Source organism: Teleopsis dalmanni, unplaced genomic scaffold (assembly GCF_002237135.1).
Source record: "Teleopsis dalmanni isolate 2A unplaced genomic scaffold, ASM223713v2 unscaffolded_contig_0074, whole genome shotgun sequence".
NCBI classification, from domain to species: Eukaryota; Metazoa; Arthropoda; class Insecta; order Diptera; family Diopsidae; genus Teleopsis; species Teleopsis dalmanni.
The window spans coordinates 1-20,592 of NW_024031456.1; the positions used below are offsets into that span (position 1 = coordinate 1).

General features: G+C 27.2%; 1 protein-coding gene across 1 annotated transcript; it reads right to left on the reverse strand.

The window, feature by feature from the left end:
* Positions 1-17,070: 17,070 nt before the first annotated feature.
* LOC119663005 (uncharacterized protein K02A2.6-like) lies at positions 17,071-18,636 on the reverse strand. The gene is made up of 2 exons (XM_038072666.1): positions 17,715-18,636; positions 17,071-17,636 (listed from the first exon to the last, which is right to left on the reverse strand). The coding sequence occupies exons 1-2, from the start codon at positions 18,634-18,636 to the stop codon at positions 17,071-17,073; spliced, it is 1,488 nt and encodes a 495-aa protein (XP_037928594.1).
* Between the last annotated feature and the right edge of the window lie 1,956 nt (positions 18,637-20,592).

Sequence of the window (20,592 nt, forward strand, 5' to 3'; positions counted from 1 at the left end):
GTTAATGTTTATTTTAATAAAACATTTTATGGCCCTTAAATAATTTAATTAGAAGATTTATATATTTGCAATTAATTGAAATTTATTATTTTTATTGTTTTTGTGAAATAATCAGAAATAATTGCAAAATGTAAATATATGTCTATACATAATAAATGAAATCAATTTATTTATGAATGAAAAACATTTAGGTGCATAAATTTAATTTAAATTATAAAATATATTTCATTTCTAAATTTAACTAAATCAAACTAATTTAATGGTAATAAATTCTTTTCAAGTTTCTGTATCTTTTGTAGAAAATATTTTATAAAGGCATTTGCCTCAGCAAATTTATTTCAAGAAATTTAATGATTGAGAATGAAAATAAATTAAAGCAAATTTCTGTTATATGTTAAATATGTCAAATAAAATTATTAAATATATACAAGCCATAAAATTAGTATTCAGAATATTTAAAAACTTTGTCAAATGTTGATTTATAATTTTTTATGCGCATTTTTCGAATATCAACGTAATTAGGAGGCTTAATAAAATCAACAATAAAGAATTTTAATTATTTGTTTTATTTTTTCTTTTTCGTTTTTTGAAAAAATATTTTTTTATTTTATTTTATTTTATTTATAAATTATACATTTTGTGTGCGTCTTAATTTTGAATTATTTTTAATGCATAATACACTTATTTTCTGACACTGAAATACGTTCTTTCTTTTGTTGAATATATTTTCATAAGTGGATTTAGGCACAAATTAAAAAATAAATATATAAATAATATATAAATAATATATAAATCAAATAAATTTAATTTAAAAAATTTTAATATTAATTTTAATTTATTTTTATTGCACTTTTGTTAATTAAGACTTTTATTTAGATTTAAAGAAAACAATAGGAAAAAATTATTATACTCGTAATTAGAAGTAAAGAATATTTATTTATTTTCGCTAAATTTGTTTATATAATTTTATTTTATTTTAAATTTATATTATTTGATTATTTCTTTTGTTTATTTTAATATTTATTTAAATTATCTTAAATGATTTCGTTCTATTGTTTGAAGAGTTGCTAATTTATGTGCGTAACAAATGCGCATATATTTATATATATAATGACACAAAAATTTATTAAAATTTATTTTTTATATCATAATACTAAATATAACTACACGTATATGTGTGTGTGTATGATATGTATTCGTTTGCGCTTTTAAGGTTAAGCTGATGTATCTGTCAAATGCGACACACAGATGACAATGACAGATAAACAAAAAACCATTCATTCGAATTAATCTTTTATGTGCCGACAAATGTGAGCAATTTTCTTCAATAACAACTCTTCTCATACACTCCTGTTGCACCCTACACTTTTTTGTAGATCTTATTAGTTCAGGGAATTTATTTAGAAGGTAAATGGAGAATATGTGTGTAATGAATGCAATGTAATATACCTAAAAAAGTTATACATCATTTTTTCAAAATATTGTAGATAAATATTTATGGCATATTTATGGCATATTATAATAGGTCTAGTTTTCTATGTAAATTTATATTACGATCTATAAATCTAACGTGACCTTTTCATGGATTTAGAACAAGTTTATAATTCCGATTTCTCGACAAACTGTTATATCGTGTCTTATTTTTTCGTTGAAAAAACTGGGAAAACTACTTGCACATTTTCATCAACTTTCCAACAAAACCTATGTATAAGTTCCTTCAGAATAAGTTATAGTTTTTCACCAAGTTGTAGATTAAAAATGCACTTATAAATAAATTAATATGAAAATGGAATATTCTGTGGAGTCTGTGGATTAATGACAAATTAATCCAGAGTTTTAAAGACGTTCTAAGATAAAAATTAGGAAAGGTATTACAATAATCGCACAGAAGAGTAAACGTTATCAAAGAATGATGAAGCCGCACTGACAGTTTTCGAGAGAAAAGTTCTTCGTAAAGTCCTTGATACTCTACGAGTTGGCGACGACTACCGCATCCGAATAAACCACAAGCTGTACGAACTTTATCACGACATTGATATAATCCAACGAATTAACATCCAGCGGCATTGAAAAAAGTATTTGAAGCAGTAGTTGAGGAAAGTAGGCGTAAAGGTAGACCGTGCTTCCGGTGAAGCAATCAAGTTGAGGGAGGACTAACCGGAATTGAAAGTGGAAAACTGAAGAGAGGGCACTTAGAGAGGGGCACTTGGAGAGAGATGCTGCGTCAGGCTGAAACCCAATAACGGGTTATTATGGTCAAATAAGTAAGTCAGTAAGTATTACAATAAACGTTAACTACTACAGTACTACTATAGCAGATTTCAGCAACGTTTATTGTAACAAATGCAATTACTATTATAGGCTGACACTATAACAGTCTTAGAATAATTACGAATCCGAGCACTGATGTAATATTTAAATTATTAAAGATGACTGGCTTTAAATTTCTGCGTTTAACTGCAGTGGGGCATATGTAAAGTACAGATTCAGCTATTTTGTAATTTTTTTTTTGTGTAGAGTCTAAAGAAATTGTGAAATTGTTATATAGACATTAGGTGGAAATTAAGCCTACAATGTTCTGTTATCAGTTCTATGTAATATATTATGTCTTTTTTCTGAAGTTTAAAAATCTTTAAGAAAATGACATTTATATTAACGTGTTTAAGATTAATTACTTCGGGTTTATTGTGATGCGACTGCTCAACTCGGGATCTTGACAATCTAATCTCGGAACAATCTAATTCGATAATACTATTCAAACACTCATAACCAAAACATAATAAGTTCTCAATAAGTGCTCAACTCGGGATCTTGACAATCTAATCTCGGAACAATCTAATTCGATAATACTATTCAAACACTCATAACCAAAACATAATAAGTTAAAAACTGCTGTTAAAATATCTAGTCTTGGCAAGATGGAGGGCTTTAATTCTTAGAAAACCTCTCTCTGAACACCTCGAAAAATTATCACAAAAATAATGCAGTTAGGTCCTTAGCCAAGAACACACCTATGTATCATAGGTTCTCGGGAACGAGAGCTTTACTATAATGTTAAAACCTCATAGTCGATTACCTACGTATAGTCTGTAACAGACTAGTCCTTGAAACCTATATACTGTTTATTATAATTGATTGAAGCGACGTCTCCAAACATTTTATTTTAATAAAGTGACATTGCGATTTACTGTAATAAGTCTATTCCAGAAAGGTTTAACTTACTATAATATTGGATTTACTTATTTTTTAATTATAGTAATATTAAAATTTATACTGATCGGTGGTTAATTTTAAATTTGTGTACGATTTATTAATTTTAATAAAAAACAATAAATTTGCAAAATAGTACATTATTTATTTATTTATTTATTTATTATTTATTATTTAATTATTTTTTTTCCATTTAATATGTCTATATAGAATATAGGCAATGTGTGACCTTAACCAACAGGCTTATTCCCCCTAAAAGTGTGAATAAGTTATTATTTTATTTGAAAAAACCTTAGGGTAAGATTTAAGAAATAAAATTTTGCTGAAAGCAATATAAAGACATATTTTTTATAGTTTGTCTTCATGTAATTAATTTATGGTGATATATGCTATAAAATTGAAATGTTCAATACTATTAATTTTTATTATTATTACTGTCAATAATTACAGCACTTGAGTTCTTACTTTACACACAATTTTATATCTATATTTATATATAATGTATCTGAAGGTGCAAAGAAGCCAGCAATTTAATCCGCAACACATTTTCAAATACATTTGAAAAATTTTTAAAAGTGTATAAATATATATTTATTTAAAGAGAAATACATTAATTTGTTGTGTGAGGCATTAAATGTAAGCATTATTGTTAAATTGTCAGATAAATTATTTTCATGTCAACAATTGTCGATTGTCAATGGTTAATTGTTAGGCTCCCAATTGAATTCAATATAAAATTTTTATTATGAAAATAAAGTAAATGATTGCCACTTAAAATGTTGAAATCATGCTCGTTGTTGTATTATTTTTTTTTATTTTTTATTTTTTAATATTTATTATTGTTTATTAAAATTTATTAAAATGTTTTTCAAACAGCTTTTTGCTTCGATAAAGTATTTTGTTATGATAGCTTGACGATTGAGAAAAAAATCTACTGACGTTTTAAGTATTACAAAATGTTCACTTATGGCTTTCGTAGAAATAATTGAATTATTTGTACAAGAAAATAAAAAAATAAAAAATTTTAAATCTTACGAAACTATTAAAAATATTTCTATTATTATAAATTAAATAAATATTTTATTTTATTTTCGCAAACCCAATTGAGTATTAATTATTATCTTAAACAATAGATATAAGTTAGTTGCTGTGTTTTTTCCATTTGTTTTTAAAATTTTTATTTATTACATTATTAATAATATTATATTGTTTATTATAACAATAATCAATTATTTATTATATAATAATAATACATTTTTTTTATTTTAATATTCAATTATACTCAATAACATAATAATATTATTTTTGGTTTTTTACTTATATATACTTTTGGTTATAAGTCTTTCAAACTGTACATGATTATATTATAAATATTATAATTATATATAAATATATATATAATAAATATAAAAACATTTAATAATATATATATATATTTATTTATTTAATAAATATTTCTTTTATTGCAATATTCGATTATACCTTCAACAAAAGTATTGTTATATTATATATATCATAACTATATATATAAACACACATAAAAAATATAAATATATTACATATATAACATATATTAATAATAAATTTCTTTTAATTCAATATTTAATTTTACTTTTAATAAAAGTATTATTTTTGCTCTTTATTTATATTTACTATTATAAATCTTAAAAGTCTTATAAGTCTAAAAAATTATATTTTATTATATTATAAATATTATTATAAGATTATTTACTTTTTATATTTATAATGCAATGAAAGGACACATCTTTTTTATATACATATATGTATACAGTATTATTATTTAATTATTAGTGTGTGTTCAGTAGTAATATTAGTAAGTGTTTATTATTTTATATTTATAAATATTATTATTGATTTATTACATATTTTTAATCTTTTTTTTTCAAACACATTTATTTATTATTAAAAAACTGTTTTTAGTTATAAATAAAGAGGATTCCATTTTGTTAGTTTTTTATTTAAATTAAACATTTATTATTTAATTACTGTATTTTTAAATATTTTTTATTAATTTCTATATCAATAGTTAATTAATTTTTTAAATTTTTTATTTTTATTATTTATATGCAACTTATTGCATTATAATTTGCATTTGTTATATTTACATTTCATAATTATTAAGTTATAATTATTATTTTTCATTTTTTTTAATATTGAATACAAAAATTATTTATTAGTGTTTTATGTGTTATTTATTTTTTAAATTTATGTTAATAACTATTAACATTAAAATAACATAGTTTATTAATGTTCAATATTTAATTTGCCAAATTATTTTTTTTTATACTAAATTTAACGTCAATTATGATAGAAGGTTGTGACTATTTTACTAAATAGAAACTATTGTATTTAATAGAGTCGTTTTTATTGAACAGTAGTGAAATTGCAACAACAAATACTTTTTATTATTATTTTTAATTAATTGAATTTTTATTTGCCCATATAGCTGTTTAGAGCATTGTCTAATATATTAAAAATAAATAAAAATTTTGTTGTCATAATTTCACTGCTGTTCAAAACGTCTTAACTATTCTTTTATATAAAAAATTATATTTGTTATAATTTTTACAATTATTATCTATTGTATTAAATAACTAACTACTAATTTTTTTATTTATAATTTAGTTTTTAGGCTTAATATCATTTGTTTTGGTATAAACTTAGTTTAGTAATAACTCCTTTTTTTATAATTGATATTAATTTATTTTTAAAAAAATTCATTTAATAATTAAAATAAATATCGTTATTATTATTAATACATTTTTTAATTTAATTTAATTCAATTATTTAAAATAAATTAATTTGTTTTTGTTTAAGTTTTTGCAAGAATAGAATAGCATAGCAAAGCAAAAGCTTGTATACACAAATTAAAATTCTCATTTAGTATAAATGTTACACAATATAAGATATAATTTTATTAAAATAAAAATTATTTATATTATGTTGTTAATACTTGATACTTACAAATAACGTTATTTAGTTGTTTTTGGTGGTACTTTGGCTTCTTCACAATTTATATGGGTGCATATATAATTCTTCTGTATTACTTTAGTAGACCTAAATATTATATCTCTGACATACTATAGATGGTGCATGTTTTATATAATAAATTTTGGTCATTTGAGTTATAATTTTTTTTAAAAAAAAAAAAAACTTAATTTTACAAAGTTTTAGATTCCAGAAAATTTAAAGTTTTTTGTATTAAACTGATATGAGTAATATCTTTGGATATTACTTTGTGCATATACGCAAATGCGTATATGCACAAGTAGATCAGTAATAAAAATACTTCCGAACATAGGTACCAAGGCTGTTATGGTATTGTTACGGCAGGAAATTACTAAACGAAGCTTTGTTTAGTAATTAAATGCATGATAATACTTTAAGAGCAATATACCTTTATGTCACATGAAGTAGAGATTAAAGTAAACAACATGTGCATTAGCTAACTATTTTTAAACAAAAAAGAAAAATTTTTCTTTGATAATGTGAAAACATAAATTTTTGTTAAGGATTTAAAACAGAAGTATTGGCAGGATCACAAAGGATCACCAAAACTAAATAATAAAAATTTAATATGCTATCGATTTGTCCTTTTATGCTTTAACATTTTTAGAAAAATAATAATGGAAACTTTAATTAAACATTTAGATGCTAAGAATTATTAATACTGCACGTAGCAGATGATCAGATTATAAAAATAAAAAAAAAAAAACTATATATATTTATATGTATATTATGAAATCAACTGTTCTATTAGGATTATGATTTATTCATTTTTGCAATAAACAATTACTATCTAAGAATGTAATCATTAAATATTTTTATGTAATTAATTTGTACTTACATAATAATTATATATATATAAATACCTAATCTGTAAAATCATATATAACAATTAGTATAAATTATTTTTTTTTAAAAGGTAAATATTTAAATGATATAAATATTTGCGATGTCAAAATAAACCATACTATAATTAGTAATTAAGCCAATTTAAATGATCAAATTTTTACATTTAATTTTATTACTCATGTAAAGTAAGCAAATTGATATAAATAAAAACTATTATTAGATTTTAAAAAAAAAAAAAAATATATTTTGCAATATTATAAACTTGTAGACTATGTACAATATAAAGAAATTTAAAAGATTAAAAGATTAAATTTTAATATTTGTTATCTAAAAGAAAAAACACAAAAACACATTAAAATGTGCAATATTATATAAACTTGTAGACTATGTACAATATAAAGAAATTTAAAAGATTAACCAAACATTGTGGTCTAATATTTAATCTTTATTATAGCAATTTTATATTACAATTATATTATATTTACATATACCTAATAATATAAAAAAAAAATTTTTAATATTTGTTATCTATAAGAAAAAAAAAAATAAACACAAAAACACATTAAAATGTGCAATATTATATAAACTTGTAGACTATGTACAATATAAAGAAATTTAAAAGATTAACCAAACATTGTGGTCTAATATTTAATCTTTATTATAGCAATTTTATATTACAATTATATTATATTTACATATACCTAATAATATAAAAAAAAAAAAATTTTTAATATTTGTTATCTAAAAGAAAAAAAAAATAAACACAAAAACACATTAAAATGTGCAATATTATATAAACTTGTAGACTATGTACAATATAAAGAAATTTAAAAGATTAACCAAACATTGTGGTCTAATATTTAATCTTTATTATAGCAATTTTATATTACAATTATATTAAATTTACAATTGTCTAATAATATAAAAAAAAATATTTTTTAAATGTTATTTAGAATGGTAAAAACAAAAACACATTTAAATGTGCAATATATTAAGTATTTGTAAAATTATGTTTTAAAAAAAAAAAAAAAAAAAAATATATAATTAATTATAATATAATGTAAAAAAAAAAAACAATTAAATGCTGTCGTTATGCTTTTGCTATGTCACCGACGACGAATTCCTTTGAATGTCCTTTGAAGAGCGTTAACGCTCCTCCGCAAGGGGGAAGGGATGTTGTGGGCACACATACAATAGGGTGTGTGATAAACGGTTTGACCGTTATTAAATAAAAATGCAAGAATAGCCTTCGCACTAAGTCTCATGTTACGATGCAGTAGCATAAGACCATGCAGAAAGCAATGATCCCACAACGCGAGCGTGGAATATGCTGACACTACAAAACGTGACCAGCAAACACGCTATTTTCGAAGCTAACGCAAAAGTACAGACACTTTTGTAATTCAGTTGCTGCTTTACCACCAAAAAAAGAACTGGTTCGTGGATCTCCGGAAGAGGTTTAAAAGTTGTGCCGGAAAATTGATAAAAATCATTGGTAGTGTTCTTAAAATTTGACTCAAATCGACAAACGGAAAAGAAAACTCGGAAATGAAACTTTTAAAATAGAAAAGTGTTGAAACTAAGCAATAAAAGAAAGTGAAATAAATTTAATTCTGTGAGTGACAGACAACAACCATAAGTTGAATCAAAACCATCTAAAGTTGAAGAGTTGATAAAAGTGAACTAAAATGTTTGAAAGACGTAGAAACACAATTTTATAAAAATATAAAACAACGAAACGTCTTGTGACGGCTGAAAAGCAAATATCGTTACTCTAAAACTTGTTCTCCTTCAGCAGCATTTAATCAATCAATAAACAAATTCTTTACTAAAAATTGACTCGGCAAACAACTGCAGCAGAAATAATCACAACAACCACTAAGCTGGAAGCAACAACACCAGCAGCAACAGGTCGGCATCAGAAGTGCAGAGGTATAAGCAGCACAACACCAGCAGCAACAGGTCGGCATCAGAAGTGCAGAGGTATAAGCAGCACAACACCAGCAGCAACAGGTCGGAAATAGCAAAACAACGACAGTGTTTAGGAGTAGAACTAAGCAAGATTTTTCTTATCAATAAATGAAATTGAACCTTATCCCTTGTGTTTTACTGTCAAAAGTAGAACCACAACAATACGAACCTTAACTTATTCTTACGAAAAATTTTATGGGCATTGAGTGCAACAGGGAGCATAAATTCGGTTCTTTGTTTTGATTTTTTGACAAAAAATTTGATTGCACTGCGCTATATTTAAAAAAAAATTACCGCGCAAATGATTGTTAAAAAGTAGTAAAATTTATTTGCGCCCAATATTATAAAGCAAAAAGTGAACAAAGTTACTTAATCCCACAATTTTTTTGAAATAATAATAAAGAAAGTAAATAATAATAATTATGATTTAAAAATACTGGTCTATATAATTTTTTAAAATAAATTATACATTTTCTGGTATACATTGTACAATAATTAATGCTTTTAATTTTATATTATTCATTGTTACTTGTAAATTCATATGATGATAATGATCAGTGGCGTAACTACAGGGAAGCAACTGGAAGCAACGCTTTCGGGCCCCCGAATTTAGGGGGCCCCACCACAAATTTTTGTATTCATTGTATTTATTTTTAATAAATTCTCAAAAGTGGGATGAAACGTTTTTTGTTGGAATAACTTCATATTGCATTTTATAAAAGATACGTAAATTTTAAATTTAAAGTACATAATATGTATGTACTTCAAATAAAATATTAAACCTAATTATAAAATAAAAAAGTTTTTCTAAGAAAAATATGTGTCTTAATCGAGAGACTTATATGGAAGCTATATCTAGATTTAAACCCATTTGAAAATAATTTTGTACGTTGTCTTTTGCAAATATCAGTACTGTATACACCAAATTCCATTTGAATACCTTTATTAAAAATGGAGCAACCTTATATCTGATTGTTAAGTTTATATCACAGCTACAAGAAATAGACGTCCAATTTCAATCAAATCAAATGGTGAACAGGGTCGGCTCTCGAAAAGTATGTGTGTAAAGTTTCATTCGAAGAGTTCAAAAGCTGAGAGAGTAGTTTGAACTGAAAAAGTATATATATATTGTACTGATATATACTTAATGGTATTTCCGACGTTTCCTTTAATGCGTTACGAAAATCTTGACAAACCTTATATATCCTTTTCACATTTTTTCGTGTAAAGAGTATAAAAAGAGGGACCCCTTAGTATGTTGGTAGGGGCCCCTTAGTTAGAATTTGCTTACAGGCCTAAAAAATGTAGTTACGCCACTGATAATGATTTACTTTTAATTAATAATTATCAATTAAATTAACATATAAAATATTTAAACTTGTATTTATAATTTTTTAAAATTTTTGATTTATATTTTTGTAATATAAAACTTATATTTATTAAATTACAATGTAAATATTTTGTATATTATAGTTTTAATTTAATCTTATATGCAATAAAATAAAATATATAAAAATGGTGTATATGCCTCTTGGGGAACCGGCACCTTAACTCGGTAACGCGCCTCTATGTATACCTCAAAGGTGGTGTGGAAAATACATAAAAAATTATTATATCTAATTAATTAACCCCAGATGTCAGAGTTTTTAAAATTTTCAAACCTCTACCATCTTATTTAGAGAAGAATTAAGTAAACATATAACTAATGTAAATATATTTTAAGTTATAAAATAAGTCAAACTGTTAAAATAGTACATTTAATAATTAAATTATCACTACGTAGTTGCTTAAGGCCCAAACTGCTATAGCAGTATTTTTTTTTTTCTTTACTTGTTATTTAAATGACTGTGTAAAGTTAATAATAAATAAATAAACCCGAAATGTTTATTAATAATACTCACCACAAAAATTAAATGAGAGCGCACACCCCTGCGCATCAACGACCTATTCGGTACTGACTACAAAATTCGTTTTACGAAATCATAAAATGAAATTTTGTTGGCAGAAATCGAACCATTCTCGTTGACATGCTTGCGCACCCTCACGCATCAACTATCTATTCGGTACTGACCAAAGAAGATTTTATACAGAACGGAAACTTAAATGAGCACAACAAGAAAATAACAAACACACTCTCAGAAATTGCATTAATACCATCTCAGAACGTACGATTATTTCCAAATTGAACAAGTTTAGGTCCTTATTCGTTCCGAATACGGACCTTAACTTGCTCCGAATAAGAACCTTAAGTTACTCTTAAGAAAAATTTTATGGGCAATGAGTGCAACAGGGAGCATAATTTTGGTTCTCTGTTTTGATTTCTTGACAAAAAATTTGAATGCACTGCGCTATATTTAAAAAAAATTACCGGGCAATTGATTGTTAAAAAGTAGTAAAACTAATTTGCGCCCAATATTAGAAAAAGTATAAAGCAAAAAATGATCAAAGTGATTTAATTATAAATTTTTTTGAAATAATAAAGTAAGTAAATAATAATAATTATGTTTTAAAAATACTAGTGCATATAATTAATAAATTAATGTTTTGTAGATTAGTATTTATTGCGTTTGTTTAAAAATTTATTTAATTTTGAAATAATTTTCTACAATATCTAACGAAAACCAATATATATTAAATAAATTTTGGAATATCATAGTTCTTGAAGTGAACAATGCTATATACCAGGGTTCAGAAAAACACAGTGCTGTGCACAAAAATGCAAAACACCTCGCACAAATGTTGTGCGATTCTAAATAAAATTTCACACCACAAATGTGGTGTGCGAAAATTTTTGTGCACATCTTAAGTGCCACATCTTGTGTGCACAAACAAAACGCACATTTCACACGAATGTGGTGGACTGAAATAAAACTCGCACACCAATTCGGTGTTTGTGCCGAAGTTATTTCGCACAGCACATTGTGTGTGAGGCAGCCAGGTTGCTCTCGCACACAACATGTGCAGAAAAGAAAACGAGGAGCACATTTTGTGTGCAGACTTGAAAATAAAAATGCACCTAAATGTGCGGAGACGAAATGTCTACTGCACATTTGTGTGAAATGATGATTTAAAAGCGCACAATATTATGACAAATATCGCAGCAAAATAGTACGTAAAACTGATTTGTTTTAATTTTGGTCTTAATACGAAATATTTTATTGAAGAAATGATTTTGTATTTATATTTTAATTTTGAATTTATTATTAGATTTACATTTATTGCTTATATTACTTATTATTTTAAGGTTTATTAATTTAAAACATGGGAATAAAGTTAATTTCACAATGTACTTGAAAACTTTGTTATATTAAATAGGTACATGAATTTAATAGAGAAAGAGTATTTGTTTCGAAATGTTATAAGTAAAGAGGATCGGTTCTACAGATCGTACTTTGAAAAAATTGAATATATCAATTTAGGACTACTTCATAAAATTTTATTTAATATTAAGTTATACACTAAGATTCGTTAGTAAGGTTATAAAAAGCAAATTAAATATTTTTTACAACAACATAAATTAATTTTGTTATTAGATTTCACTTAATTTTTCATCTTTAATTACAGCTTAAATTTAACGAAGTTATTCAAATAATTCAATAATTTAATATCTTAATTTCTTATTAAAAAATATATAATATTTATTACATATTTTTTGAAATAAATTTTCATTTAATCTTATTAATAACATTGCTGAAATATTTTTTTCACTTAAATTATATCTTTGGTTACTTAGCACAGTAGAAAGGGCGCTAAAATCCTGCTACCTGTTCAAGAAAATATTTTCCTAATCTTTCGCGTTTTTTAATGAATGTTAGATACATATTTCTGGAGAAGAAAAATATCTATTTGTGGCCCTCCCGTATTATCTTTTTTAAACTGTTGCAAAATTTATTAAACAAATACACCAATCCTAATACTTGCTACCTGTTCAAAAAAAAAATTTTCCTAATCTTTCGTGTTTTTTAATAAAAGTTTGATACTCCACCTATGTAAATACATATTTTTTGGGCATAAAAAAATCTTCCTAAAATATGTTTTTATTTCTTTTAAACTGGTGTAAAACTTTTCAAACAAATACTTTAAGTTCACTTACTATATTTGCATTTAAAAATGCACAAAGTAATATACAAAAGACTAATAAATTAAGTTAAAATACAAATAAGGTTAAGACAGTTATAATTTTTAGTTAACATTACTTAACAAAAATAATAATTTTAAATATTTGTTAATTTATGCAATTTTTAATATAAGTTACAATCCCAACGAAAGCAAATATCAATTTTTTCAAAATTTGCAACAAAATAATATTTTCTATTTCAAACAAAATTGTGAAGTTCCTGTAATTTTTTTCCACCTTGGGTGCAAACGCAAAATCGCACATTTGTGCACGTTTGTGCATCGCACATTTGTGCACGTTTGAGCAATCGCACATTTGTGCACATTTGTGTAATCGTAATATGAGCAACACACTCGTGAGCAGAGAGAATTTTTTGTCGCACAGTGCGGTGCGAGCATAAAATTTTCTCGCACATCTGATTGTGCACATTTTTGTAAATCAGTCGCACAGCACAAATGTGTGTGCACGAATCTGTGTGCACAATCATTGCTTTGTGCGATGTGAAATTTGAAATCGCACAACAAATTTGAGTACGTGCATTTTTTTTCTTAACACCACAAATGTGCGTGTGCATCTTTTAAAAATAATTTCCACTCGCACAGTGCAGTGTGCGATTTTGTGCACCACATTCCGAACTCTGCTATATACTCAATTATTTATTTATAGTCAGTACCAGAGAATATCTGGTACTGACTATAAAATTCGTTTTACGAATTAATAAGAATGAAAATTTCTTAGGCAATGCTCTATTTTAAAAATGCATTCACCATAATGGAGTGGCCGTGCAAGCAATGAAATTAGTATTTATTGCGATTGTTTAAAAATTTATTTAATTTTGAAATTATTTTCTACAATTTCTAACGAAATCCAATATATATTAAATAAATTTTGGAATATTATATTTCTTGAAGTGAACAATGCTATATACTCAGTTATTTATTTCTGAAAATAAGTAAAATAAATTATAATATCACTTTTGATATGTTTAACACTGAATCACTATTTTAAAAATTAATTATTTCTATTTTTCAGTATATAATTTATTTGCATAGATGTTATAGGTATATATTAATGTCATATAACTTTAAATTTCATTATATAATATATCCAATTTACAAATATTTTAACTCCAAAAAGCTATTTAAATGGAAAACATTATAACCATGATATTATACTGAATTTAATTACAAAACATATTTTTTCAATTTTAAGCTAAAATAGATTTTAATTGCTTTCAACATATCATATGAACCCCTTCTGAACTATTTTCCGCACATCATAAATATATAAATAGCTAAGAAAAGTGTACAAATAATTGTGTAACATACTCAATTACAATCAAAAAAACTTTTTGCATAATTATACGTTAATGTAAATAATTCCATTTAATTTAATAATATTTATTATAATCTTTATATATAATACAATATACTTTATTGATTAAATTATATAGATTTACAATTTAATATTAATAATAATAATAATTACGGCACGGCACGCTTACTCCTTTGAGCGCAACGCGAACAACAACGCATTTTGTATTTTTTCCTTTTTTATCTATTTCTTTATAGAGGGTTGCCATGATCGAATATACTACAGTTCCTCCCCCATCAAATAGTCCCGTAACCTTTTTGGCGGTTGCCTCTGCCGGTACGGTCGCGATTTTAATGTTTCATCTCTTTTATCTTTTTCTTCTAATGACCCCTCTACTTGACTATCTGGTAGGATATATTCATTTGATGAATGACCTGGACTTACTTGGTCGTCTTGCTCTTCCGGTTGTGCCACTGAAGTTACTGTTACTGGAGTTATATTGGATTCTAAACTTGTCGGTGTCTCCGAAACTCGCTTATGCAACTGGTCAATATGTCTCGACAATATGTTACTATTTGATTGAATTTTGTAGTTGCGATCTCCTGTTGATTGTATAATCCCTGGCATCCACTTTTCACCTCTTCCAAAATTTCGGTACCAAACACTTTTACTACACTGGAAACTGCGAACTGGTTTTATTTGTTTGGAATACTCATCAGAATTTAGCTGCTTCTGAGTGTTGTCATCACTGGGGTGCAAATGATCTAACAATGTTTTCAACTTCCTTCTCATCAAGATTTCTGCTGGACTCGAATTTGAATTTGCATTAGGAGTTGTACGCAGATGCAAAAGTATATTTGCCAAATTCTTATTGATGTCTGAAGACTGCATTTTCTTCAGGTGATTCTTAATGGTTTGTACAAACCTTTCTGCTTGCCCGTTTGACGATGGATGATACGGTGCCGTACGTACCGTGGCTCACAGCTTATTTCGTGCAAGCAATATTTTTGTAGATTTAGTCGTGAAAATCCAAAATTTTGTTCAAAATAAAAAATTTTAAATATGCAGCCTTAAAGAATATTTAGTTTTTATTATAAAACAAAAAAAAAATTTAGCAAAAATATCAATATTCAAGAAGTTAAGTGAACAAAAACAAACATACACCAAATTCTGATCTCACAGCTTATATCGTGCAATACATTTTTTTTAGAAAATTAATAATTTTTGGCATAAAAAAGTGAATTTTAGTATTTAGTGGGATAGTCCTTTTGTTTAATTACTGCCTCCAACCTTGAACGCATTGAAATAACTAATTTTTGAGTATATTCCACTGATATTTTTTGCCATTCCAATTTTATAGCAGCTTTCATACTTTCCTTGCTATAAATGTTATATTTTCTTATGTTAGTTTCCAGAATATGCCATAAATTTGCTATGACACTAAAGTCAGGTGATTGGGGAGGTGTTTGGATGATGTGTGGACAATTCCCAACAAGCCAAGTCTGCACAAGACCCGACTTGTGCTTCAGATCGTTATCCTGGTAAAAACAGAAATTGTTAATTATGCCTAAATATTCGGCACTTTTATACAAATTTTGTTTTAATATATTAAGATACACTTCTTTATCCATTGTTGATTCTATAAATTGTAGATTACCTACTCCAGCCGCTGATTTACACCCCAATACTATCACATGCATATTCCTTTGGATATGCCATATTACTTTTGATAGTACTGGATCTCTTCTGGTTGCTTGTGCAATGTCTTTCGCAGTGATTAAAAACTGTTCCTCAGCCTCATTGCAATATAATATTTCAGGTATTTCCGGTATTTGTAGCTTTACATCATTTAAAGGTAACCGGCTCAATGCATCTGCATTCTGGTGATGTTTCCCTTCTCGGAATTTAATCTCGTACTGGTAAGCGCCCAACTTTAATGACCACCTTAACATTCTGGGTGATATATGCTGTGATATTGGTTTTTCTGGGTTGAATAATCCCACTAGTGGTTTATGATCAGTCATTATTGTAAATTGTCTACCACTTAAAAATTGATGAAACTTTTGCACACCAAACATAATCGCTAGCGCTTCTTTATCCAACTGTGAATAATTTCGTTTCGCGCCCTGTAATGTTCTGGAGCCAAAAGCAATCGGTGCTTCACTATCATCCGGCATCTTGTGTGCCAAAACCACGCCAACTCCGTACGGTGATGCGTCTCCGCATAATATCAGTGGTAAGTCAGCCGAATAATGCACCAACAGATTTTTTGATTGTAGTAGTTTCTTTGCTCGTTCAAAACTTAATTTCTGTTCTCTACCCCATTTAAAAGGTGTCTCTTTTCTTAATAGTTGATACAGCGGTTCCAATAGATCGTAATTAACCCAAGAAAAGCTTGTGGCTGTTGTTTATTTATTGGTTCTGGTGCTTGAGCTATTGCCTTCACCTTTTCGTCAGTTGGACGCACTCCTTCTCGGCTTATCTTAAACCCCAAAAATGTTGTCTCTTGTACTGCGAAAACACATTTTGATTTTTTAAGCTTCAATCCTGCATCCTGTACACATTTCAGAGCAGTTCGTGTTCTATCCCACAACTCTTCCAAAGTTGTTCCGCCAATTAGAATGTCGAAGTGCTGCTAGCACTTCTGTATTAGTAGGTAATGGATACGTTTCCTTGCAAAGCATTTGATTCACTGTGCACTTATAATCTCCACAAATACGTATGCTACCATCTGGTTTAATAATAGGTACAACCGGTGTTGCCCACTTACTAAAGGATATTGAACGCAGTGCGCCTTCATCTTCCAACTTCTTTAATGCTGCTTCCACCTTGAGTTTTAGTGCAAAAGGCACATGTCGATATCGAAGAAATTTCGGTTTACTTGAAACTGACATTTGTAACTTCACAGGATTTCCCTTGTAATCTCCAAAATTTCCATCAAAAACTGAACTGAAGTTCATCACTTTTACTGGAATGGTTGATTCTATATTGCATAAATTGCTAGTTATAGTAATTCCCAAATCGTTAAACCAATTTCGACCAATTAGAGCCGGACCATCACCCGCTGCTACTAACAACTTTAGTTTCTTTGTGACGTTCCCAACCGAGACTGGTACTTCTGCTTCTCCACTCAGTTCAAGATTTTTCTCTGTTCCTCAAGTTCTTAATTGTATTTGACTTGGTTTTAGCGGAATATACGACATTTTTTCTCTAAATAACTTTTCACTTACTGTTGAGTAACTTGCCCCCGAGTCTATTTCCATTTGTACCGGTGATTTACCTATCGTAATCACTCTCTTGACCGATGGACTACCTTTAGCGAACATTGACCATAAATACTCCGTCGTTTGAGTTTCCTGGTTTGTATCTAAAAGATTTACTCTGTTTGGTCTTCTCCCATTATTTGTTGCTGGCTTTTTGATTTTTGCTTTTTTTATGCAAGCTCTCTCAATATATCCACGCTTTTTGCAATAATAACATTCCGCGTCTTTAAATTTGCACTGATCTGAATGATGATTTCCTCGACAACGATAACAATTCTGAACATGGTCCACTGGCGCACGATTTGGTTTTACCTTGTTGTTTGAAATTTTATTCAACACTGGCAGGCTGGCTGACGTTTTAAGTTCCGTCGCATTTTTTTGTGCTGTTTCTGATGCTATAGCTTCCTCCTGCGCTATTTTTAATGTTAACTGGTCATTCGCCAGAAGCCGCTTTTGTAAATTTTCATCGCGCATGCCACAGACTAGTCTGTCTCGTAACATTTCCTCCAAATCGTTGAAATTGCAGTCTTGGCTCAATTTCCTTAGCGCTGCCAAATATTCGGTAATTAATTCGTCCTTTTTTTGGTTTCTCCGATAAAATTTAAATCTTTGTATTATTATATTTTCTGCCGGACAAAAATAACTAGTCAATAATTTAGTTGCCGCCTCATATGTAAATTTTTCCTCTAAAATGTTAATCGGTGTGGCAACCGATTTTAATATCGTGTAGGTTTCCGTCCCACATGAGGCTAAAAAGATCGCTTTTTTCTTTTTTGCGTCTGCGATGTCATTTGCAACAAAGAAAAATTCCATTTGTTCCATGTATGTTTTCCATTTCCCCGACGCCACGTTATATTGGCTTAATTCACCAAAATTCTTCGCCATCCTTTAATGTTTTATCCTCGTCACCAAATTTTATTATATTCTTTATATATAATACAATATACTTTATTGATTAAGTTATATAGATTTACAATTTAATATTAATAATAATAATAATTATGGCACGGCACGCTTACTACTTTGAGCACAACGACGAACAACAACGCATTTTGTATTTTTTCCTTTTTTATCTATTTCTTTATACAGGGTTGCCATGATCGAATATACTACAATATTCAAATTATATGTAATGTATTCTTATATTCATATATGAGTATTTACATATATGCTTAAATAAAAACTTGTACAGTAAGTAGTTGAAAAAAAGTTATGCAGCAGCCCTGAAAGAGCGTAAAAGTGGCATAAGTGTGGTTTAATCACACTTAATACGTGTGACAAAAATGTTATAAAAAATGAATTTCCTTAAGCAATTTCTCTTAGTTTTGATCGAGGTGGGTGGAGTTTCCATTCTAGAAAAGATATTCTCTGGTCACAGCCAAGAAACTCATACTTTTACAAGAACGGAAACTCCGCCCCAAAGAAGATAAAGAAAAGAAATTGAGAGTTACTCGAAAAAATGTATATAAATTTTTCTGGATTATTCAAAAAATATTCAAAAATTTTGTGTAATGAGGTGAAAATATTACGCAGTACAATAACAAAAAGCCTAATGCTACATAATGGCGCGTGAATATTTTCCCCACCCGGACCCTGCTACTTTGCCCACCCGGTCCCTACTCACCACGATATTTGCTTAAGTAAGAGAGGTTTCTAAGAAATTTCGTTGTTTGTTTTGATTTTTTGACATTAAAAATCCGTTACGAGAAAATGCGCCAAAGTTGCAATTAAGTGCACAAATACCACATTTCTAAAAGAAAAATATGGCGGAATTTGTTATCAATTATAAAAGCATTAAAAAAAGATAATTATTCCAGAAAAATATACGAATTATGAGTTAATTAAAATTTATTTACAGATGAAACGGAAGTGCGTACTTGGATGTTTAAATTTCAAACATCTCTTTATTTTTCCAAAGGATTATCGAAGGTATATTACTTACTTACTTACTTATGTGACCATAACAACCCGTTACCGAGTTTTGTCCTGACGCAGCATGTCTTCGAAGGTATATTATTAATTAAAAATAACGCAATTTATTGTTGTAGAATAAAGTAAATATATAAATGTATTAACACATTAGAAACTTAGATGTGTGCCTAATTAGTGTATATAATAAACTACGAATTAAGTTGTGCTTTCATTTATAATTTAGTACTTTGAAAGTGATTAGAAAATTTTTTTTTCTATGATATACTAATAATTATAAAAAAGGAAAAATCTTGAAGTGAAATTAATATTATTAATTATACTTTGGTTGAGTGTTGTTATTATATATAGATATTTAAATTTATGTTAATTATATTTTAACAAAACACATGTGTAAAAAATTATATGTTTTAAAAATATATTGTACAATTTGCCATTTTTTTGTTTGTTTTTTTCTTCAAATCATACAGACAAAAGGTTTTCGACGTGCAGTTGCATTCCACTTTATAAAATTGCTGCAGATTTTGTTGTTGCTTGAACAAAGTCTGCGATTTAGTCAATGTGATCTATATTTTTCGTAACTATTATCTTTGTATTAAATGTTCCTTAATAGTTCTCCAAACTGTGTTGCATGTTTTCATACAAATTTTAAGTAATGGTCGTTTTATGATTTTTATTATAGAAACGAGTGGAAGGCTCTGTTAGGAGTTACTGACTCCATAAACCGGATATTTTATGCCTGTGATAGGCACTTTTCTGCAAAAATGCGTTGCACGAAAAATTTAATCCGGGAAGCAAAGCCTGACCAAAATTTAGCAATTTGTGTTAGCAAGAAATTACTTAAAGTAGTGGATGGTGATAAGAAAAACATACATGTTTTTTTGAAAAAAATAGATTGTCTTCATAATTCAA